The sequence below is a fragment of the Hippopotamus amphibius genome, chromosome 5 (assembly GCF_030028045.1).
Source record: "Hippopotamus amphibius kiboko isolate mHipAmp2 chromosome 5, mHipAmp2.hap2, whole genome shotgun sequence".
In the NCBI taxonomy this organism is placed as follows: Eukaryota; Metazoa; Chordata; class Mammalia; order Artiodactyla; family Hippopotamidae; genus Hippopotamus; species Hippopotamus amphibius.
Genome location: NC_080190.1, coordinates 140,547,110 through 140,571,460, shown reverse-complemented (window position 1 = coordinate 140,571,460; position 24,351 = coordinate 140,547,110). Strand labels below are relative to the sequence as shown.

The window sequence follows — 24,351 nt, the reverse complement described above, 5'->3', positions numbered from 1 at the left end:
TGGGACACTTGGTGGGGGGGTGGTCTGGGCGGGGGGGGTGCTGGTAGATAGAAAGGATTTGCCATTGTGGTTGTTCAGCTGAATTCAGCCTACTGCAGCCTCCCTTCCTTTCCTTGTGTCCTCCCACGTCACACCCTGGGGGGCTGGTCCTCTGGCTCCTTTGTCTCCCAGTGCTGGATCAAGTCAGCAGGCCTAAGCTTTATATTTGTGGGGATGAGAGTAGAATCTGGGGAAGGGACTGAAGCACAGATGTTTCCAAACCCCACATGCTGATTGCCAACTAAAAGAAGGTTGTTTCGGGGACAGAGAGAAGCACCGGAGGGAGGAAGCAAAGGGAATTTGAACTGGATGAGCTGGTGGCCTTTCGAGATGTCAGTGGTGTGGGCTGCCCCTCCCTGGCCTGCAGGCGTGCACATTAGTGACACAAGGACCCTTGCATCCAGGTGTAGCTGGACCCACTGTGTCTCCATTAGCTAGACATGTGCTTAGTAGATCTTTTATTTAAAAATTAATTCTTGGTACTTCTCTGGTGGCACAGTGATTAAGAATCCACATGCTGATGCAGGGGACATGGGTTCGATCCCTGCCCCAAGAAGATACCACATGCCCCGGAGCAACTAAGCCTGTGTACCACAACTACTGAAGCTCACGTGCCTGGAGCCTGTGCTTCACAGCAAGAAAAGCCACGGCAATGAGAAGCCCGCGCACCGCAATGAAGAGTAGCCCCCGCTCGCCGCAACTGGAGAAAGCCCACATGCATCAACAAAGACCCAACACAGCCAATAAATAAATTAATTCTTAATTATTCCATGTGATATATTAACAGATCTTCCTTATAAAAATCTAAACATTACAGATCAGGCTAAAGTCTGCTTTCATCATCTCCTATGATGCTGATCCCCTCCACAGAGATAACCCATGTTACCACATGTTCCAGAGTCCCTGCTTATGTAACTAGAGAAAACATACAGCATTAGTCTGTGGGGTGGGGTGGTTCACATACAAGCTGTTATTCTGTAAGTACAGTTTTGCCACTTGCTTTTTTGTGCTGAGCAATGTTTTGGAAGACTTCCATGTCAGTGCATTCAGAACTCATGCCTTGTAACTGTTAATTCTTTAGATGTTCTTACCTCTTGCAGGTGTGAGGTCAGCCTCTTCCATCATGCTATATGCTTGCTGAATGAAGAGGACAGGATCTTACACTATCTGCGGTCTCCTCAGGGTGTCCAGGGTAGCCAGACTCTGCCCTGCCTCCAAAGTCCCCAAGGCACACTCCCCCTGAGGCAGGCTAAGACCTGGGACCCTCTGCTGCAGGGCTTGCACCTGGACAAATGCCTCCTCCAGCAACAGAATACAAAGAAACTATAAGGGACTGAAAATAACTGCATACATGTGCAGCTGGGGCAAATTATGAACAATAAGATACAAAAAAACCAAAACCCAACTGCTACTCCTGAGGCCTCAGGAGTAAAGCAGGGTACTGCGCCTGATCCCTGCACGCAGCACCACCGAGGGGGCAGGCAGACCACCTAAGCTACCCCTCCAGGCCAACTCACCAATCCTCCCGCACCCTCCCCCCATTTAAGGGGCCCCTTCGCCCCGCCTCGGGGAGCAAGCAAGGGCACCTGTTACTCGTTTTCCCTTGCTCATACTGCAGCACAAGTCCCAGTAAAGCCTTGCCTGAATTTCTCGACTGGCCTCTTAGCAACTTCTATCAATTAAGGACTCTGAGAACCCTGGCCAGTAACACTCCAGTTTTGGATGTGCTGCCTGCCCCTCTCCTGGTCTTCGCTTTCATAAAGAAAACCTTTGGATCTCTCAGTGTCTGCAGGGCCAGCCTGGAGAGCCCTACCTGGAGTCTCAGAACCAGTGACAAAGAGGCAGTGATGACTGTCAGTCGAGGAAACACAGTCCTCCTGTTTTGTTTTACTGTACTTTTTATTTGCATACAGCCTGCCAACAAGGTCGGCTCTAGAAACACAGTGTGTGATTCTTCTTCACTTGGACTCTGCACTAATAGAGGTGGCAGCTAAGAGGCTGAAAATGCCAGCAAGGGGTTTTGCCAGTGGTCAGCTTCGTTTACAGGCTCTGGAGGTTCCTGTTTTATGTAACTTTTCATGGGGGCGCTGGGCTGGCCATTCAGAAGGACTGAAACTGCTAGGGGAGCTTGTACTTTGCTGGTGAATTTTCCCAGAAAAAGTCTGGAATCTATATATCCAGATTCATATATTTCCTGACCGTGAAACTAATTCGATCCTAGAATATGTCTCCAAGGAAATAAATTCACTACTAGACAGTTTTGCTTTGGTTCGCACTCTGGAAAATAAGATGGAGAAGATATTAAGATATTTTATTTCCTTTTGAGTTTAGGAAAAAATTTTTCTTAATCTGTTGATTTCATGTCTCTTTTCTCAAACATATTCTAAATGTAATAGTATGCAATAGTGTATTTCTAAACATAGGTACTAAATGTAGTCTTTAATAAACACTTTGCACTTAGGTATGTTAAAACCCAGTATAAGTGAAACCAAATAAGTAGGAATTATATAAAATAGGCCCACTGTAAATGAAGATGAACTATGGCATGCATTTGGAACATGGTTTATTTGAAAAAATTTCTCTAAGATGTTTCTATGAAAACTTAACTAGCTTCACCCTCCTCTCAACCCCTCCCTTTGTGGTGGAGAATTAGAAAACCTATTCTTAGAACGTTTTCCAGGTTTTCCTTTTTTTCTTCTTGGGATGGAAAATAAAAACCTTGGATTTGGCCGCTAAAATTTATTCATCTAGCAATCATTTCTTCATTTATTTTCATTTCTAACTAGTGTATACCACTGCCAGTTCCGCCTTCTTTTCCTTTTATCATCCTTCTTTCATATTGCCTCCTTTGGTTTCCACTCCTCTAGTTATGTTCACAACAAAATTTACTATGCTACTTTCATTACTGTTTAGCTCTGGATCCCAGAGCTTTGTCTTTTGATACTTTTGGATTAGCCTTTTAATCTTTCCTTCTCTTTTCTATTTGTTGATTCATTTCCACTGTGAATTAATGAAAGTGTGATTCTTCTTCACATGATAAATCCTCGTGGCCGCTGTTAAAATCTTTAGCATCTGGAATTTAAAAATTTTTAAATTCTAACAAGTCTTTGACCTGTGTTGCAAGCAGTAAGGTATTAAGGATTATGCTTTCCATGCAGAAGAATAACAGCAGGGCCCTGTGGTTATTAAAAAATTACATCTTTCATTTCCTGAGAGTACCAGTGTTTAACTGCCTTGGCAGTGTTAAAACTTTCCAGCAGTAGTAACTGGAAACGCTCACCAGTGGTATATTTCTGAGAAGTAAGGAAGCACTAAAACTGTGATTTTGATGATGGGTGGCAATTACAAGCTGCTTTTGGTCTAGTTTTTCAAGGAAAAGTCTAGAGGAAGATTCCTTCAGTACCGTGAATAGCCTAGCAGTGATGGATCCCAATGAGGTACTGAGTTTTTTGAAAGATGGCATTCCATAAAGTTCTGTTGAGGATTTGTGGCTGACTTTCATAATGAAATGCTGCTTTATCACATCTTTACTGCTGTTGAGTTTAGCTGCACATTGCTCATGCCAACCCTGTCATTGTAAATGTAAATATATTATGTAATTTAGGTTAAAACTTGGTTAAAAAAATGCTATTTAAATTCTTATAAAAATAAATGTCACCAGCTCTGAAAGAGCAGGCTGTTTCTGCATCAGAGACTCTTGTCCCATGAAAAAGAGAAACTGCCTTTTTCTTTTGAATTAGATTATGGTTTTGAAGTTTGCTATTAAAAATGAATACTTAAAAAGTTTCCAGCTTACTGATTACAAATACTATGCCCATGGTTGAGACATCATTTGGAATATAGATGGATATAGATGAAAATTTTTATCCTAAACAAGTCACTAACAAATCAAATCCAGCAGTATATTCAATGATAAACCATGATCAATTACAGTTTTTCAAAACATGAAAGGATGACATTCTACTTATTAGGAAAAGTACTGACTACATCACATTTGTAGATTGAAACATTGCTCTCCAGTTGCTTATTTAGCCTGTTTCTTCTTCCTCCCAGGCACACACCTAGACCATATTTCTCAACTTCCCTCCACTTAGGTATGGATCTTTGCCTAAGCTCTGTCAAATGGAATGTTAGCTGAAAGTGATGTGAGCCAATTCCTGTTCCACCCATATTTTTGCGTGCAGTCGGTTACTCTTTCTCTCTCTGCCTCCACCTGCTGGCTGGGTGCAGAGAAACCTGCAGAAGAATCTGAAGCCTTAACAGATGGCAGTCACAAGATGAAAGTAATGGGTCCCTGAATAATCACTTGGAAGGCTACCTCAAGAACATTTGCATCTGTCATGTGAGGGGTAACAGTTTTTTAAGCTACTAAAATTTTGAGGATTGTTTGTTACAGCAGTTAGCCCCCTTGACTAATACTGATAACAAAAAGGCATTTGATAAAATTCAACACCTACTACTAATTAAAAAAAAATTGTCAAATGGAACAGGATTCTTTATTAACTTGTTAAAAATATCTACCTTATATCAAATGCCAACATTGTTCTTAATGATGGAGTACTATAGGCATTTTCATTAAAAATAAACAAGAATGCCTGCTCCTACCACTATTAATGATTACTGGCTTCAAGTTCTAGTTAATAGGTGAGAAATGAAATTATCATTATTTGGGATGAAAAGTTCATCCACCTAGAAAATCCAGGAAAAATCAACTACAAAATTATTAGGGACTAAGGGACTTTAATAAATTCATCTGTTGCAAAATAAATATTAAACATTAATATATTTTCTCTGGCCTTTGAAAAGTAAATTATATATCTTCCAATATATATAAAGAGTCATAAAAACAGGAAGATACTACTTAAAAAGAACAGAGATGAAATGCTCTGTGAAATTAAAAAATGATGGCTATGGGGGGAAATGAATTCAGAGATTGGGATTGCCATATATACATTACTAATAAGAAAAAAAATACCAAATTGTACACTCTAAATATATGCAGTTTATTGAATGTCAACTGCATCTCAATAAAAGTTCTTAAAAAAATGATGGTTAAAATAAAAATTTATAAAATAGAAATTTAACTTAACTTCTAAAATAGAAATTTAGAAGTTAAGTTTGAGATATTTTGTTAGAGAATAAAAATTCAGAGATGAACAAAAGGAGAGGAAAGATAAGAAAACTGGAGTATCCATCCATGATGTCCAGAAGCTGATGAAAAGGAAGTACAGTGAGAAAGAGCAGGCAGAAGGGAGGAACTTATCACATACATAGCTCAAGAATATTCCACTGAATTGAATCCCATGCTTCACTCAGATTTTGTTAGTTTTTATCTAACATACTTTTTCTTTTCTAGGATACCTCATTACATTTACATCATGTATCCTTAGGCTGTTCTTGGCTGTGACCGTTTCTCAGACTTTGTTTTTGATGATCTTGATAGTTTTGAGGGGTACTGGTCAGGTATTTTGTAAAATGTCCATCTGCCTAGATTTGTGTGACTGGACAAGTCATGACTAGAGTGAAGTTATAGATTTGGGAAAGGAAGATCACAGAGGTCAAGTGCCATTTTCAGCACATCATATGAAGGCTACACACTCTCAACGTGACTTATTACTGTTGATATTGACCTTCACCTGGTGGAGGTAGTGTTTGTCAAGTTTCTCCACTGTAACAGTTACTCTTCCCCCACCCTGTTCCCATACTGTATTCTTTGGGAGGAAGTCACTATGTGCTGTCCAGACTGAAGGAGCTGAGGGTCTTCTACTGCACCGCAAGGATGGCATATCTTTATAAATCAGTTGGATAAATACCTAGGAGTGTGATTGCTGGATCATATGATAGGACCGTATTTAGCTGTGTGAGAAACTGCCCAGCTGTTTTTAAAGTGACTGTACCATTTTGCATTTCCATCAGCAATAAATGAGCATTCCTGTTGCTGTGTATCCTCAGCAGAAATTGATGTTATCAGTTTCTTGGATTTTAACCATTCTAACAGGTGTGTAGTGGTATCTCATTGTTTTCTTTGCTGATCTTTTTAAGTTTTATGAGTTTAATGAACCTATGCCTGGTAATTTAGGAGTATCTCTGCATCTTTTTCTCTTGTCTAATGCTTGTGCCAATTCTCGTTCACATATTGTCTTTTTGCATACCTGATTATGTTTGATTATATGGGCATTGCATTTGAAGAAGTATTCATAGTGTATGTAAAATGACATTTTCTTCCTCCAGGGAAGGTTTTCATTTGTTTCTGCCTAGTGCCTGTGGGTCCTAGTCATCCAGAACTACCTTATTCTAATTCCATGGTTAGAGATTTTTCTAGTCCACTCAGATAACAAAGCAGGGTTGCTTTCCTTATAGTTCATCTAACTCCTAGGATGTATCCCTTTGAGGTCACAATTCTGACTCCCTTCTCCTTGTCCTCCAGACTTTGAGGCTGTTAATAGCACTGTTCAATGTCTCAGCCAGCTTTTCCAAATCATCAAATGCTCCCTAGGCAAAAGAAGCTCCAAATATTGGGCTTGGCAGTGTGAATTTCTCTTCTCCCAGATCTTAACCTGGAAATTTGACATGACCTTATTAGGTTTTTCTAATGTCTTCAGGATGATCTTGTTTTATTTCCCACTGTCAGGAGTGAAAGCAGGGTCCTGGGTTCCCCCTGCTTTACCCCATATCCCAGGTCTACAACTGGCTTTAAAAAGTTATGACAAATACAGCTCTATAATTATACTTTGGGAAGAAATTGTGACAAAGAAAAAAATAACACAAGTCCTGACTGTCATCTCTTTCTCCAGTTAAAAAGAAGCTTCTGGCTTGTTAGCCAGGGAGCCGCTGATGTGAAAAATTATACCACTTCCTGGGCCAGGACCACCGTACATAACCACAGAATACTCTCTAATCTCACATACAGAGAAAATTTTATTACTGAAAAGGTCACACAAAGTTTATGTATACAAAGTTAAAAAATATGGAAAAGTTAATATTTTACAACATTTTTCATACAGTACATGATAATTTTCTTTTTATGCTTTAACAGAATGTTAGAGAAAAAAACCAAAAGCATAAGAAAACCTTGTTCAAGGAATAATAGTCACTGGAAACAAAATTAAGAAAATTCTTTAATATTTCAAAGTATGTTATATGAAATATATTTTATTCTGTTTATCAGGAATACATTTTTCCATTTGTTTAGCACTAACACTGCTAGCGCACTTTTGAATGTTCAGCAAAATCCTATTTAGCTGCAGAGATGAATTCTACACGACGTCTGAGAAAGATACTGCACAAATGCAACGAGTCTGCAGTATTCTAAATGTTAAAAAACAAAAGTTAAAACAAAAGTATAAGCAATTGTAAATGGTCATACAAACACAGTCTTGGGTGGTCATGATATATTAAAAAAAGGAAATCAATTGCACTTGGCTTAATTTATAAAAGAGTAACATTTCATCTACTAATCCTTCAGGACATTATATTTTAAAAAATCAGAAGGATCAGCCAGCAGCATAATATTATCAACATTGGACACTCAGTAAGCACCTTATTTCAGTTGCAAAATAGATCTGTGAAATTCCTAAAACAACCAGAATTAATAAAATTCACATATTGAAGATAAGGTAGAGTAAATGGATTTTTTTAGTTAAATTTCCATTATAACACCTTTTGGTGTATCAACTATTTTTTATACCACAGAAGAACACTATTTTTCAATTTTCTTAGAAATTCAGTGTAAAAGCTACCAAAGTAGTGCGAAAATAAGGTATTGGAATAACATAATAAAGACTTTCCTGGTTTTCTAAAAAAGATTCAAAACATATAAACTTGTTTTCAAATATATAAAAAAGATACACAGACAAGTTTTAAATACTTCAGCAAAGAAAAATCTTGATTTTATACCATAAAAGTGAAACAGCATAGTACAATTTAAAATACTTTTAACAAGAGTAAAATCTTCATAAATAGAAAAGGAAGATTCCTCTAATACTCCCTCCTTCCACACAATTTAAAAAATATTATTAACCTGCACATTTCCATTTTGGGGTATATTGTTGTCATTAACCTCTGTGTGAAATGAATCATATTCTCGGAATCTATTGTTTCCAGTGTAACAGGAGGCAGTGCAGCTTTAAGTGCAAAAGAAGAATATATCAGTGATTCTTATAAAACAGTGTACTGTCACCTCTGGTGTAACAGGAATCCACTTCTTAGTAATGTGATGACCTGGGTTTCAAGTATCTGAGTGACCACCAGTGCCCTGCTCTTTTCCAGCTCCTGAAGCTGAGTGAACAAGCAGTGATGTAGAGCCTTTGAGGCTGCGTGGCTCTGAAGAACTGGGGACCTGCAAGCTGTTGCTCTGCACCGGGCCAGTTTCAGTGACATCACTCTTTGGAGTTACCCTACATAAAAGAACAAAAGCTGACGTACAGACACACCAAAGCACAAATCTGATGCCAGCTGTCCTTATAACTGCTGTTTCTCTTTCCATGAGTGTTACTCCCAACCAGTATCCACTTTTATCGAAAATAATTAACTCTTATGTATACTTTTAACTCCTCAAAGTATAAATAATTTATTTTCAAATACAATTTTTGATAACTTCAGAAACTTCGTCGAGCACCACCTATGTACGGGCTGACCACAGTGTCTTGTGGGGAATAAGACAGGATTCCTGCCTTCAGGAAATTTTTTGTTGATTTTCCACCATGCGTCGGACACTGTGTAAGAGATTGGGAATACAAAGATGAATATGACCTCAGCTCTGCCTTTGAGGAGTTTACAAATCTAGTGCAAGATAAAGGCACGTGTCTAATCATACATAATCCAGGATGCAAAAGCTGTTGGAGGTACATCTGTCCTAGTTTGGGAGGACAAGGTAAGACAACCTGGAGACCTTAAAGTAGTCAGCTGTCAATATTTTGGCTAATTCAATATCTACCTGTGTCTGGATCACCCATGACCATTTGAAAAAATTCATTAAATATAATGTCAATATCCTTTCATGCTCAGAAAATAAAAACATTTTATAATCATCTTCATACAAAATGACAACTCCATTTTAGACAGTACTATAATGTAGTACTAATTGGAACTTAATGGCCTGTATTTCACATGAATCTTAAACATTTCCCTAAATATACAAGCAACTCTTAACAATTACCATAGAAATGAATATTACTTTTCTATTTGAACAATATACATGAAAGGGTCTTCTCAATGCTAAGAATTAAGCTACGAAATAGCATTTATAGGCAAATCCCAAGCTTCCTTGGACTGTGTATAGACATGTCATCTCAAAGAATGCTTTCTTTCCATATATGCCATGCTTTAATGAAAAATGTGTAATGCAGTACTCAAAATAACCATGATTTAAGAAAACAAAGTCCAAGCTCACCTTCCTTCACTCCATGCACTTTCAGACACACTGCTCTTATCGTTCACATTGCCTGCCTGGCCTTTCCTGTCGGTCGGTTCCCCACAGAGTTTGGAGCTGGATGCTGCTGCGGAGGCAGGTTCCGCACAGTCTTGTTCTCTTAATTTGGGGGTGCTTCCTCCGTCTGCTCTCACCTCCCTCACTGATGCTTCTGGTGAGGTCTGTATTTCTGCCAAAGTTTCTTGTCCTAAGTAATCATGGTTAGTGATTGCTACTGCAGAAGTGCCATGATTTACTGTAGCTCCTGTGCTGGTTCCCATGGATTTGGAAATGACCTTCAGTTTATGTGAACTTGGTTTGTAGTGCTTCTTTTTGTGTTTAACTTTAGAATTGTGCTTTAAGAAAAACTCACACGACTCCTGTAGTACTCTTCGACTTTCACTGATTGGACTATAAGAAAATCCATGGAGAGAGTTTACTTAATAAATGTTAAGTGATATAACAGAAATCATAAAACATATCATAAATCTTGTGCCAAGAATCCTAATTCATTAAAGTTAGGTTCTATATGATTTACATTTTTAAATAAAATCTGGGATTATAAATACTATGAGATATAAGTAGACTGTCATGAAATGAAATCTTTTGTGCACACACTGTTAGTTGCTTTTGTCAGCATAAATAGTAGAAAGAAATTAAATAGGCAAAATCAAAAGATGAGGGCAAGAAAACTGAAACCAGCATAAAGTAGGGGATTATCTGTATGTGTATCATATATAAATATATCAAATATGAAAGTAAATCAGAGAGAAAGAACATAGAATATAATTAATGGTCTTTGTTTAAATGCAATTGTTTTCTTTCTAACATTCAAGTTATATAGCAAGTTATTCTGAAGTTAGTGTGGATATATAAATACAGGATAGAGATATAATAATAGTTCAAAACATTAAAGTCCAGTTAAATGCAATTCTTTAGACTTCAAGAACTTATTTGTGACAGGTTCTGAAATTTTTACCACCAAAAAAGTTCAGTAATCAAACCAACTGGGAGCAATTTAAAAACTCTATACTAGGGACTTCCCTGGTAGTGCAGTGGTTAAGAATCTACCTGCCAACACAGGGGACACGGGTTCCATTCCTGGTCCAGGAAGATCCCACATGCCATGGAGCAACTAAGCCCATGTGCCACAATCACTGAGCCTGCTCTCTAAAGCCCTCAAGCCACAACTACTTAGCCAACTTGCCACAACTACTGAAGCCCATGTGCCTAGAGCCTGTGCTCCGCAACGAGAAGCCACTGCAATGAGAAGCCTGCACACTGCAACAAAGAGTAGCCCCCGCTCACCACAACCAGAGGAAGCCTGCACGCACCAATGAAGACCCAATGCAGCCAATAAATAAATAAAATAAATTAATAAATTAAAAAATACTCTATACTACATTGTTGATAGTACACAATATATAACATATATAAATAACAAAATAAACTATGTAATCATAAATATAAATCTACTACATTGTTACAAAGTATTCCATAAGCTCAAATTTTTACCATCTTAAACAAGGCAAATAAGTGACATGTTGTCATGTTATTTACACTGTGTGTAATAAAATTTAAAGGTAATGATCAGGGGCTTCCCTGGTGGCAACAGTGGTTAAGAACCTACCTGCCAATGCAGGGGACATGGGTTCGATCCCTGGTCCAGGAAGATCCCACATGCTGCAGAGCAACTAAGCCCATGAGCTACAACTGCTAAGCCCATGAGCCACAACTGCTGAGCCCATGTGCCACAACTACTGAAGCCCGTGCGCCTAGAGCCCATGCTCCACAACAAGAGAAGCCACTGCAATGAGAAGCCCGCACACTGCAAGAAAGAGCAGCCCCTATTCGCCACACCTAGAAAAAGCCCTGGCAGAGCAATGAAGACCCAACACAGCCAAAAAAAAAAAAATCTTAAAAAAAAGACCCTTTAAAAAAAATAATAACAATAAAAAAATAAAGGTAATGCTCATACATCACATCAGAATCACACTCTATAGACTACCTTACATATATTTGACCCATTTCATCTTTTATCATGGATAAAAAAAGGATAAAATTGTTTAAAATGCTGAACCCAAAACAATGAATTTAATGATAGCAGTAATAATATTGGATATATTATAAGCCATGGAAAGAAAATGCACATTTTTACAAACCTTTTGTTCATATTTCAATAGAATAGTATATGTCAAAGACTATCATAACAAACGCTAAAATAAAGCACATCTGTCCAGGAAAAAGACTTCACCTTGAAACAACAGTTGACATAATGAAACTCCAGTACAATGATTTGGTATTTGATCTATTTATTTTAAAACAATGTGAGATAAGTCAATAGATTCTTACTCTTTCTTGCGATTTCGTTTAAAAAACCCAGCCCATTCTGTGCACGTCTTTTTGCTTCCAACCCAAAAGACAGCAGAGATGCCAACAATCAGTGTCATCAGATATTTTATCATAAATAAAGCCAATTCTGGTCGAGTTTCTGTTTTTGCCTACAAAAAAATAATGAATAAGAATTTTAGTGATATTTAAAGTGGAGAAAAGTCTATGCAGTCAATGCAAAACTTGAACAAAAAGTATAAATCAGCTTGTTTTATTATGAAATGTCTGATACAACATAATATAATGAATAGTGCTTTAAGTGTAATATATTCTTTACAGAAGTTCTGAACAAAGAACTTCTATCAAAATATATAGCTAAAAGGGAAAAATACTTATTAAATATATTTAGGAAGGATGTCTTACATCTTGGCTTGATATCTGGCATTTTTTCCCCTATAAGTACCGCAGTTTCTTCTAATTGCCAAAATATTTGCCTCTCAATATTTATCTGTTTTCCTTCACTATTATCCATAAAAAAATACATTAAACTCATTATAACAACATTCTAGAGTTTTTATGCGTCGTTGTTGTTTATGTTACAGAAACTTAGAGCAAAATAAGTATCAGTAAAATGTAAAAATGTGGAAATTTTGTAAAAATTATACTTTTCTTTCAAGCATAAACTTTCAAATATTAATTTTTAAATGTTACAAGTATCAAAATACTATACATTATGCATTGTATCTGGCTTTCTGCACTTACTAATATTTCTTGGAGACCATTCTAGAGCACTTCTTTCTTTTTAAAGGCTGTGTTCATCCACTGTGTGGATGAACTATAACTTATTCAGCTATCCCTACTAATAGATATTCAGGTTATTTCCAACCTACTGCCATTGCAAATAATGTTGCAGTGATTATCTTTCTATGTGTAATTTCTCACATTTGTGAACAGATTTGTCAATAAATTCCCAGAATCACAGGATCAAAGAGTATGTGCATTTTAAATGATAGATATTATCAAAATGCTTTCCACAGAAGGTTGAACTAACTGAACAGCAAAGTCTAAAATGTGTATTTTGCCAGTTTCATCAATGCAGTGGTTATAAAACCTGTCATAAGCAGAAAAATAATTTTATTAACTTTAATTTGCATATTTCTTATAACATTTTTCATACGTTTAAGAACAGCTTTTTTATTTTCCTTTTTTGTGACCTCTCTATATATTCTTTTCTCATTTTTATATCAGATTGTTGGGTTTTCTCCTATTGATCTATAGGAACTCTTTATAAATTAGGAAATTAGCCCTGTAATTATGATGTGATGTGTGAATAAATTTTCCCAGTTTTGGCCTCCTGACTTTGATTGTGGTGGGTTTTTTTTACCATCCAGACTCTGAAAATTTTTTTCCCTTAGCCAAATTTAGCAATTTTTTCTTTTATAGCTCCTGAATTTTATAACATGAAGTCCTTCCCCACTTTAATATTAGAATTTTTTCAGTTGATCTTCTAATATAGTTTCTTTCTTTACATGAAACGTAATCTTAAACAATCATCTAAAACTTTTTAGCAGTATGTAACAGTTGCCTTCCCCACCTAGTTTGCCAAAAATACTGAGGAGTCTAGGAGGCATTTAATATAGCAGGATCACTTCAAAGAGCTCCCTTATTAATTATGTAGTAAAAACACACAACGGATAACAGACTATGGCTAGGCTATAAGGCAAGTAAAACCACTATCCCACACAGCAGTATGTAAAATAGATTTCACTGTTTCAGTGCAGTAACTTTCTAGAATATAAATTATTATGTAAAATAATTCAGCCCACACATTGTTAGATCTGATACACTGTGATGATAGCACTCACACTCAATATAAGTAGTTAATACCATATATAAATATTCAAGAAAAATATATAAAATATATTAAAAACAAAGTTTCTATTTAAAAAATCAACTAAAATGCTTTGAGATTTTCTATTTTCAGATATTTATTTTTTTATCTTAAAATCACTACCTAATCCAATCAGAAGCATCAGAAACATATGAAACATGTTTTAATTGTGCTTTTTTGTCATAAGAAATGACAGGATGATTTAGGCAAAAATTAAGTTCTGTTTTTATAAGCATATACAAGCAAACTATAAGATGATATATTATACATGACCTTACTATAAACCCAAATAAGGGTTTCCCCAACTAACTGAAGAATTAAAAACAATACTTCTCTCTCTTTTTTTTTTTTCCTGGCTGCTCTGTGCAGCTTACAGGATCTTAGTTCCCCAACCAGGGACTGAACCTGGGCTCCCTACAGTGGAAGCACCGAGTCCTAACCACTGGACCACAATGGAAGTCCTGGAAGTTACTTCTCTTTTTCTCCCTCTGACAAGACCTGTTCTTCTGACTTCATTACTGTTCATCTGCCTTGGCAATCCAATTTAATTTTTAAAAGAACAGCTAAAGGAGGCACTTTACTATTGTAACTGAAGCTAAAACTTCAGGAAAGAACTCTTGAGACACTTACCCCAGTTTCAACTGAGGGGTAGGGAACAACTCTCTCTCTCTATTGGATTTTCTCACCTGAAACCTAATTTTATGTTCATGACTAATTCAAAGACATTTCCAGGGAACATCTGCCACGTTAAAATTAAATAGTGAAATAACACAAATGACAGGTTTTACCTGGTAAGGACATGGGATGTGGTACTGACGACAATGGTCAGAGACCCATGTTATCTCCCAGGTGACCCTGTTCACTTGCTCATAGACGTAACATCCAAGAAGTGTCACTAATGGCACAAGATACAGCCCACTGAAGACTCCAATTCGAATCATAAATTTCTTTAGTTTCTCTTGGTTCCGGCCATCATGCTGTATAACTTGTCTAACATGATTTAAGGAAATAATGCCAGCTAAAAGAAGAGACAGCCCGACAAACACACAAAGGCACAGTGGCAAGAGTACAAAGTAGCGAGAAGCATCCAGGTCATAAAGGCCAACAAAGCAAACTCCACTAATATTGTCTCCCTCAACTTTGTTCATAGCAAGAAGCATAATGGTCAGAAAACCTGGTATGCCCCATGCAACAGCATGAAACCACACTGCTTTCTGTTCAATGGCTTCACAACTCCATTTTCTCCCAGCAGCTAAGAACCAAGTAATGGTAAGAATCACCCACCACACAGTGCCAGCCATTGTGAAAAAATACAAAAACATAAACAAAACAGTGCATGCCTTATTTTGAGAGCCTAGGACAACTGTGTCACCAAGTTCTAGTTTCTCATCTGCCTTATTGCAGGCTGTGCGATTGCCTAGCAAGAATCCAATGAAGTACATAAGAGATACAATGCTGTAACAGACAGAATAATATATAATTGGTCTCTCTGGGTATCTGAATCTTCTAACATCAATTAAAAAAGTAAGGAATGTGAACAGAGTTGCACAAAGACAAAATATTGAAACTATTCCAATAAAGCTTTTTGCAAACTCCAGCTCATCACTTTTAAAATACATGTTGGGGCATGGAGGTGCACATTGGTCAATTCCCAGAAACTTATAGCCTTGTCCCCCAGACGTCTTAAGATGCCTTGGACACCAAAATCCAATGTCTCTTTGGACTTGTTCTGTTTTCTTGTGAGGACCGAGAAACTCTGTGGGTTGATCTAAAGTTACAGGAACAGACTCGTCACAGTACTGTAATCTGTAAAGATTTCAAAAAATAAATACGTGAAGTCAACATTTATTTCCTTATGCATTCGTAACTGATGGGAAGACATACAAGCTTAAACAGATTATAGGTTTAGAGTTGGGGAGGAAGTTTTGAAGTTGACTAAAAACGTGTAGTTGTTAATGAGGCCCCAACCCATTAACAAATATATTAAATATCAGGCAAGTGAACGCAAAAACGCTTACTTGGAAAACAATCAATTAATCATTGTTAAATAATTTCTGATTTCAAGATTAAGTATTTAAGAAGGAATTTATCTTGACTGGTATTCTCTAGACAAAAAAAAAAAAAAAAAACGCTGGCTTGTCTGTTTATAGCATCTGAAACATAAGCCTTGGGAAAATTCGTTTTTATTTTCTACCGTCCATGAGCAAAACAGATCAGCCACATAGTAAGGTGATGACAACTAGAATGACTAAAGTGAGATCATTTCCTGGATGGAGAGGGCAGAGTTCAAGTGATCTCTAAGTTCGTAAAGAAGGGCAAAAAGATCACCAAGAGGAAGTCTGAGGACCAGCTTAACTCACATCACCATTTTACTGGGTTTGGCTGTTTGTCTCCCTTGTTTATGGACAGACCTGAGTGACACAAAGGGATATTTCTGTTTCATGTAGAACTTTATCACTGAGTTGAGTTTCCACACACCAGAATTATTTTGGAGGATCTACATGGTTTAGAAATTAGTGGAGGTTTTTAAGGAGAAAGCATTTTAAATACACTTTAGATAAGAAGAGAAAATAATAAAATGCCCATAAAAACAACACGGATGTATCTACAAGCTTTTGCAAAAGGTAGTGTGTCAGTTTTGCTTTATATCTTTTTTTTATTTTTTAAGATGTATTTCCATTTATTCTTCTTTATGAATTAATACATTTCTTTCGACAATGTATTTTTTTATTTAAAAAAAAATTTTTTTTTTCATAAATAACACCTGGCAGTTTATTAAACAATGGCATACACTGCACAACAAACTACCTCACATCTTTCAGAAAGAAAAATTGCTAAATTTGAAAAGACACCATCCACTGAATTTGGACACAATTAAAATGTGATTTAAATACTGCTTTGGGGAGGGGACACACACTTCTACTCAATGAAGAGAAACATTTGCAGAGTCCAGGCCTTTTATTTTCTTTACCCCCATCATGCCATGAACTCGTAGGGAATGGGCTCCAGCAGCTCAGGCTCCTTTCCATTAGTTCTCACGAAGTGTGCTTCTCTGGGTGGAGCAGGCTGGCGCTTCAGCTGAACCCAAGTACCCTTCTCTTTGGCTTCCTTCTTTTTCTGATCATTTTCCTTCACCCGTTTCAGGAAGCTATCTCGGCTCTTAGAGTGCTTAATATGCTCGATACGCACATTAATTCTCTTGGCAAGAATCTTGCCCTTAACTTCTTTGTTTACAATGATGCCAACAGCATGCTGGGTAACATTGTAGACTCTTCCAGTTTGCCATGGTAACATTTGTGGGGCGTTCCTTTTTGTACAGTGCCCATTCCCTTGATATCTACAATATCACCTTTCTTGTAGATTCGCATGTATGTGGCCAAAGGATCAACTCCATGTTTTCTAAAAGGCCTAGAGAACATGTAGCGGGTGCCCCTCCTCTTCCCTTTTGTGTTGGTCATTTTGGCGAATTACTGGAAGATGGCGGTTCCGGCCGAAAAGCTATTTTTTTTAATTTTTTAAAAAATTTGAGTATAATTGCTTTACAATATTGTGTTAGTTTACATCTTTTTAAATATTTAAATAAAGCAATATAACATTACAGATACATTTGGGACCCCTTTCTCTTTTGGGTTGGGTCCTATTCTCTTTTCTCTCTCTTCCAAAATATTCATTACTACAAGTTCAGTTTCTATTTCTCCTCATGCATTTTTAAATATTTTACTGTTATTTTCCAACTATAATGTTATATAGTATTGTTTTATAGGTTTTGAACTTTATATAAAAGACATTGTGCTATACACATCATACTTTTTTCCTTATACTATAATTTTTAGATTTATCCATATTGACAGATGTGGGTCAACTGCATTCATCTTACACCTGTATGGTAGTATTCCAGTGTGTAAGTGCATCACAATTATCATTCTTACAATGAACTTTCAGACTTTTTCTCATTTTAAAAACATCACGAATAATGCTACAATAAGTATTCTTGTATACGATTCCTTGTTTGTGGAAAAGTTCCTATAGGAGGGGATTTCCTAAAATGTACGGTATGAGCATCTTCACCTTTACTATATATCACCAGTTGTTCTGGAAAGTGATTATGCATCTACCAGAAGTGTATGAGTTCCACAAAGGCTCTATAGTTTCTTCAGTCTACAGATAAAGAAACAGAGAGCCACCTTCCTTTCAAGATTTATTATATGAGGTCTCTTTATGTCAGTAGAATATTTCAAATTACAAGCTCCCAAAATCTAGAGAACAGGAGATAAAAGTAATTAATCAAGACATATGCAAAAAGGTCCATGAATTGATAATAAGGCCTATTTCAAATGCGCCATCACATATTCCCATAAAACTTGTATTAGCACAGCTGTAATTTTGCATTTATTTTTATGATTCTCTGATTACTCTCTGTTCCTCCCAGCCCACTGTAAGTTCCCCGAAAACCAGAACTAAACCTGGTTTTGCTCACCACTGTGCACAGTGTTGATATACAGTAAGTGCCTAACATATATTAAGTGTGCAATAAACAGCTGTTCACTGAAATAATGAAAGCCTGTCACTAACATTCTGGAGAATTAATACCAATATTAAAATATCATCAGTAGCTTTCAGCTGAAAACATAATTTACCTGTCACATTCAAGTTCCTCAGGCCATCGGATCTCAAAAGTGTCCATTAATTTTTTGCAATCAGAATACACTTTCTCACAAAACTTACGACAGGGTGGAACCACATCAATTTGCTCTGTGCAGGTTGGTACAAAAGCTTTGCAAAGGAAAGTTTCAACATTTGGTGAACATTCCAGATTTGCAAGAGGAAGAAAAAGCTATTAAGAAAAACAGTAAGATAAGGTTAGAAAACATTTTAATATAACAAATGAATTTTTTAGTATACACTTTTTCACTTAAGACTCCAAAAGAATCTTTAAATCTCCCTCTCAATACAATCAGATTTTGAGGAGATAATTTTGTTTAGTTAGACAGAAGAACCCTTCATACACAGTAGAATACTATTTTATTCAATTACGTATCTTTCAAGAAGACATGCTAAATCAAAACAAACCAAAAGTATGAGTTGACTGCTGGATAAAATAGACTATACAGATATTCTATTTGTAAGTATATGCTGAAATACCTTAACACTATACTGAGCATTCTGGAGAATAAAGGAACATTTGGGGTGGAAAGAACAGCATGAAAAAAGGCACAAGGATCACAAGAACATGGTGTATGCGGGGCAAGAAGTTCAGTATAATTAGAACATAAGGTCAAAGAGGTGAAGTCAAGGATGGAGTCAAGGAGGCAGTAAACAGAGATGAGTCTGGAGAGGTTCTCCAGACATGATCATGGCGAGCATGGATGACATACTAAATTGCTTGGATTTTAAAATAAGGAATGGGATACTATGGGAGAGTTTTAAGCAGGAGGTGTCTCTACAGTCTGACACCTGAGTTTGAATGGTGGCTCCATATTTACTGGGTATTTTGGCAAGTTACTTAAATTCTCTGTGCCTTAGTTTCTTCATCTGTAAAATGGCAATAATAATAGTACCTGTCTCACAAGATCATTATAAAACTAAATTAATAAATGTAAAGCATTTAGAACAGTGTCTGGCACACAGTTAAGTACTCAATAAACATCAGTTATTGTGAGGATTACCCTTTAGAGAGTGTGGATAGGTTCTACAAAAACATGGCAGACCAAGCACGTGTTTATTTCCGGTCCCTCCTCCTCGCTTCCTTACTAACAGGACAATAGAAGGTACCAATGCATGAATAAGTGGACAAGAGAAACTACATTAGCACATCTGAGTTTTCTAAAGAACAAAAATGAAAACAACAAAAAAGAAAGCCCCTAAGTTTGAGCGACAGAAAGCTATTAGAGGAGTGATAAGTGACTTAATGGGACAAAGTTGGAGTGGAGGGATTCGTATGAGAATGAGCTGATTTGCCCTAAAGAATCTGAGAGACTCGGTTCTTTGAAGCGAGTAGCATAAAAGGCTGAAATTGGAGGAGTGTTTACAAATTAGTTCCTCACCATGTCACTCCCCCACCCCCACCCAGGCAGCCAGATGACCACCACATTCTACCAGGGTTGTTTCCAGAAGAGATGGCACTAGAGATGTTCTGCACTTGGGTATTAGGCACAGAGCAGGACAGAAGGATTGATACAATTCACAGTGACGAGAGGGGGACTAACAGTCTACCTACGGAAACAGGAAGCCCTCACCTTCTTTTACTGCTCTATTCCCAAAAGGCTGGCAAACAGGCATACACCTACCACCCCAATCTCTGAAAAAACCCAACAGTCTTGGAGAAAAGACCTCTACACATTGACAATGATAAAACTAGTCGACCTCAAGCTCACGTCACTAAGAAGCCCACTTAGGAACAAGCCCCGTTCACACACAGAGCTTTTCAGTTCCCCACACAAACATAAATGGGCAGCCAAGGATTATCAGGCTTTTCAAGAACGCATCACGAGAGACAAAGATCAAAACAAGCAAGCGGGGACTTCCCTGGTGGTGCAGTGATTAAGAATCCCCTTGCCAATGCAAGGGACACAGGTTTGAGTCCTGGTCCAGGAGGATCCCACATGCCGCTGAGCAACTAAGCCAGTGTACCACAACTACTGAGCCTGTGCTCTAGAGCCCGCGAGCCACAACTACTGAGGCCATGTGCCACAACTACTGAAGCCCATGTGCACCTGGAAGCGCATGCTCTGTAACAAGAGAAGCCACTGCAATGAGAAGCCTGCGCACCACAATGAAGAGTAGCCCCCACTTGTCCAACTAGAGAAAGCTTGTGCACAGCAACAAAGAACCAACACAGCCAATAAATAAATAAATAAATAAATTTATTTTTTAAAAAAAGCGGATCAAAGGAAATTTGGAGGAAACAGAGACTATGCAGGGAACAGAAGAAAACAAAACAAATCACAAAACAAACAAAGCCCTTAATAACAAATGAAAAGCTATCGCTTCCATTAAAAGAGAATAAGATGCTACGGAAAATTTAAAAATAATAAGATAGCTGAAATTAAACACTCTAGAGAAGGATTACAAGATACAGCTGAAGGAAGAGACAGACAACAGGAGGATCAGTCCAAGTGTCCAACCCCTGACTAAAGGACTTCCAGAAAGAAACAAGGAAAATGGGAGTGGGGGTGATAATCAAAGAGAGAACTTAAGAACATTTCTCAGAACGGAAGGATACCAGTTTCTACACGGAAAAAGCTGGCGGCACGCTGCAATCCTGCTACTAAAGCATTTCTGGGCTGAAACGTCAGTCAGCTAACTCTCTTTTACAGAGACGTCTCTCACATTTTCCTCTTTTTTCAAGCCCCCAATTCCACACCCCATCCTCTCAGCTGCTGATTTTGTTCCCAGTTCTCGGAGAAATCACAAATAACCAGAAGACAATTTCCTTATTCTCTCACAAAGGTAAGAAGCCTAACTGCACGTTTATCCACATTCTCTGCCTTCACTGTTTCAATGGCTAGCAGCTTGAACTCCTACCCAGCCAAGTCTTCCATTTGCACACTGATCCCTTCCCGCTTCTCTAGTCAAGGACTTTGCTCTGGTAACTATCTCCTGTTCTTGCAATAATGTCCCCCCTCTACATTACAGTGACTCCCCCATCATACAAATGGACTCTATTATCTCTCTCCATAATAAAAAAAATCTTTCCTGGACTCCACATTCCCACCCCCACCCAGCTATTATTTCATTTTTCTCTTCCTCTTTATAGAAAAAAAACCCCTGAAAACAGTTGTCTTTACTCACGTTCTCCAATTCTTTTCTTCCATTTTCTTTTTCTTTTTTGGAAACCACATATTTAATATTTTCATTAAATTGTGTCAATACAATTTCAAGCAAATGCTAATTGGAAGACAGGGCCCAGAAATTCATAAAGGAAACAATTTTCCAGACAACAAGGAATGCCAACGTACTCTTCAACTCCAGCTGCACTATTAGTGGTCATGATGGTGCCAGTTAGCCAGTGTTATCCAGATTGCCAAGTGTTTACCACATCATCAATTTTCAGAATGCTCTGGACAGTTTCAGTTGCTAGAGTCAGTGCACTGACTAAAACCAACAGAGGCTGGACAACCAGTTCCTCCAGTATGTTGGAAATACCACCCTCTTGGACATTAATGCCTGTAGTTCTCTCTCCTTGGACATGTTGGTTTCTTTTTCTTTTTTTTTAACTGTTTATTTTACTTATTTTGTTTTTGGCTGTGTTGGGTCTTTGTTGCTGTGCACAGGCTTTCTCTAGATGTGGTGAGTGGGGGCTACTCTTTGTCACCACGTGTGGGCTTCTCATTACGGTGCTTCTTTTCTAGAGCACGGGCTCTAAGCGCGCGGGCTTCAGTAGTTGTGGCTCACGGGCTCTAGAGCACAGGCTCAGTAGTTGTGGTGCACGGGCTTAGTTGCTCCAAGGCATGTGGGATCTTCCCGGACCAGGGCTCGAACCCATGTCCCCTGCATTGGCAGGTGTATTCTTAACCACTGCGCCACCAGGGAAGCTCAGGCATGTTGGTTTCTTAGTTCTGTTACTGTAGAAATGGAACTCAGGCCAGTATTTTCAGCTAGAATAGATGGAATGACCTCCATAGCATCTGCAAAAGCACGAACACAGTAGTTCGTGAGTTATCAGTTAATTGCAGGGCCAACTCTATTTCTGGAGCACCACCTCCTGCAATAAGAGCTCCCTTCTTCACTAAACAGCAAATAACACACAGGGCATCATGAATGGAATGCTCAGCTTCTTCAATCACCAATTTGTTAGAATCACAAACAACAATTTGTACCTGTTTTTCCAGGGCTTACACAGCCTGTAATCTTGATCAGTTTGCCAGAACCATTTAAGTTGACCTCCTCAGCTAACTCAGCCAATCCCAGCATGTCAGCAGTGAACTGGTCAACATGAGCAACTGGTTTGGTTCCAACAGTCTTATAAATGAATTCAATGTCTTCTCTTTTAATACCCTTAACCACCATAATCTTCATTTTGTTCAGGAAATGTAAGGTAAGATCACTAAGAGCATCTCTTAGAATAGGCTTCTGTATGAGAAGAACATTACATTCTGTTTTTTTAATTTGCTTCACTAAATTTAGAATATAGGCTCTCTCCTCTCATAGTACCTGGTCCATCTGGACACAGTCAGAAACTACTATTTGATTGTCCATATCTGTTTTGGGTGCAGATAAGCAGAACTGAATAATCCCAATCTTAGCCTTTTCAACTCTGGTTATGCCAGAATTTGCCACATTTGAGTAAGAACCAGACCTTCCACCAACTAACAGTCATCAACTGTCCCATCAAGTTTCTTAACTATTTTAATATCTTTAAGATCTACACTAGTAGCTATGGCTGGGTCAATCACTTTCATCACTGCCTTTACACGCATTGGAGAAAGGAGACTTGAATACTGAGAGGCAATCTTTGAGTTCAATGAAGCGGTTGCACTATTTAACAAAGTTTCTCTATCACTCAGTTCCACAGGTCGAGACATGTCAGTCAAGATTTCGATACCCTTTTCCAAAGCCTTCTGGAATGACTCAGAAATGATGGTGGGATGAGGCTCTTTCTGAAGAAGCTTGGTACAGGAATCTAAGAGAGAGCCAGCAGTAATGACCACTAATGTGGTGCCATCTCCTGCTTCTATATCCTGAGCCTTAGACACTCCACCAGCATGCTGGCGGCTGCATGTAACACCTGCATTTGTTTCAGAATGGTGGCATCATCACTGGTAATGGTCACATCGCCTTTCCCATCTTGAATCATTTTATCCATTCCTTTTGGTCCAAGGCTTGTTCTAATAGCATCAGCAACAGCTTTGGCCGCGGAGATGCTGCTGAAGCAGATCTGGGCTGGCTTATCGCGGTGCTCATACACCCTCTTCCCGCAGCCGCCAGCAGCCCCGGCGGGCGGCCCGCTTCGGGGCGGCTATGTTCTCCAGCATGGCCAGCTTGGATGGGTCTGCGTGAGCTCAAGAAGGTTGAATGGACACAGATTCCAGCTGGATGAGGACTAAGGGTAAGCGCCCAGCGCCTTCACAAAGCTTCCAGAAAGCGGCCTTCCATTTTTTGAGCCCACTCTCCAATCAGGTTTTGTCCCCATACTTCAGTGAAACTGCTGTCAGAGTTACCAATAAACTTCAAATTGTCAAATCCAATGATCAATTCTGAGTCCTTATCGTACTCAACTCTTAACATTTGACACAGTGGATCCTGCCTTCCTCCTGAGATACTTTTCTCAGTTGGCTTCTAGAAAAGGAATTTTCCTGGATTCCCATGGATCTCACCATCTGTTCCTTTTTTAATTTTTTCCATTTCCCAATTATAAATATTGAAGCGCTCCAGGGCTCAATTCTCAGACCTCTACCCTATGTATACCCACTCTTCAGGAGAAACTAATTTAGAATCATGGTATTAAGTACCAACTGTACAAGAAGGAGTCACAAATTTATTTCTGGCCTCCATCTCTCCTGTGAACCCTAGACTTGAATGACCATCTGCCTTCTGGACAACTCCACTTGGCTGTCAACACGCATCTCAAACCCAGCATGTCCAAAACACAACCCAAACCCACTGCACCCTATTCCCCAAACACTCCCTTAGCCTCCCCATCTCACTAAGGTGGTACCACCATTCACCAAGTTACTCAGGT

General features: G+C 38.2%; 1 protein-coding gene and 2 pseudogenes across 7 annotated transcripts in view; all 3 read right to left on the bottom strand.

Annotated features, from left to right (window-relative positions):
• Positions 1 to 6,958: 6,958 nt before the first annotated feature.
• Positions 6,959 to 24,351, bottom strand: part of FZD6 (frizzled class receptor 6) — a 36,188-nt gene continuing 18,795 nt past the window's right edge. For 5 of the 7 annotated variants that reach the window (XM_057735299.1, XM_057735300.1, XM_057735298.1 and 2 more), the window contains 5 exons: positions 18,308 to 18,504; positions 14,459 to 15,476; positions 11,801 to 11,949; positions 9,431 to 9,859; positions 6,959 to 8,435 (listed from right to left, as the gene is read on the bottom strand). In XM_057735299.1, coding sequence (XP_057591282.1) covers positions 8,267 to 8,435; positions 9,431 to 9,859; positions 11,801 to 11,949; positions 14,459 to 15,476; positions 18,308 to 18,504 — 1,962 coding nt within the window. In that variant the 3' untranslated portion in view covers positions 6,959 to 8,266. The remainder of the gene's footprint in view (positions 8,436 to 9,430; positions 9,860 to 11,800; positions 11,950 to 14,458; positions 15,477 to 18,307; positions 18,505 to 24,351) is intronic. The other 2 variants (XR_009053761.1, XM_057735297.1) reach the window with 2 other exon arrangements.
• Positions 16,606 to 17,175, bottom strand: LOC130853428 (60S ribosomal protein L21-like; annotated as a pseudogene).
• On the bottom strand, positions 20,849 to 23,515 carry LOC130853429 (T-complex protein 1 subunit delta-like; annotated as a pseudogene).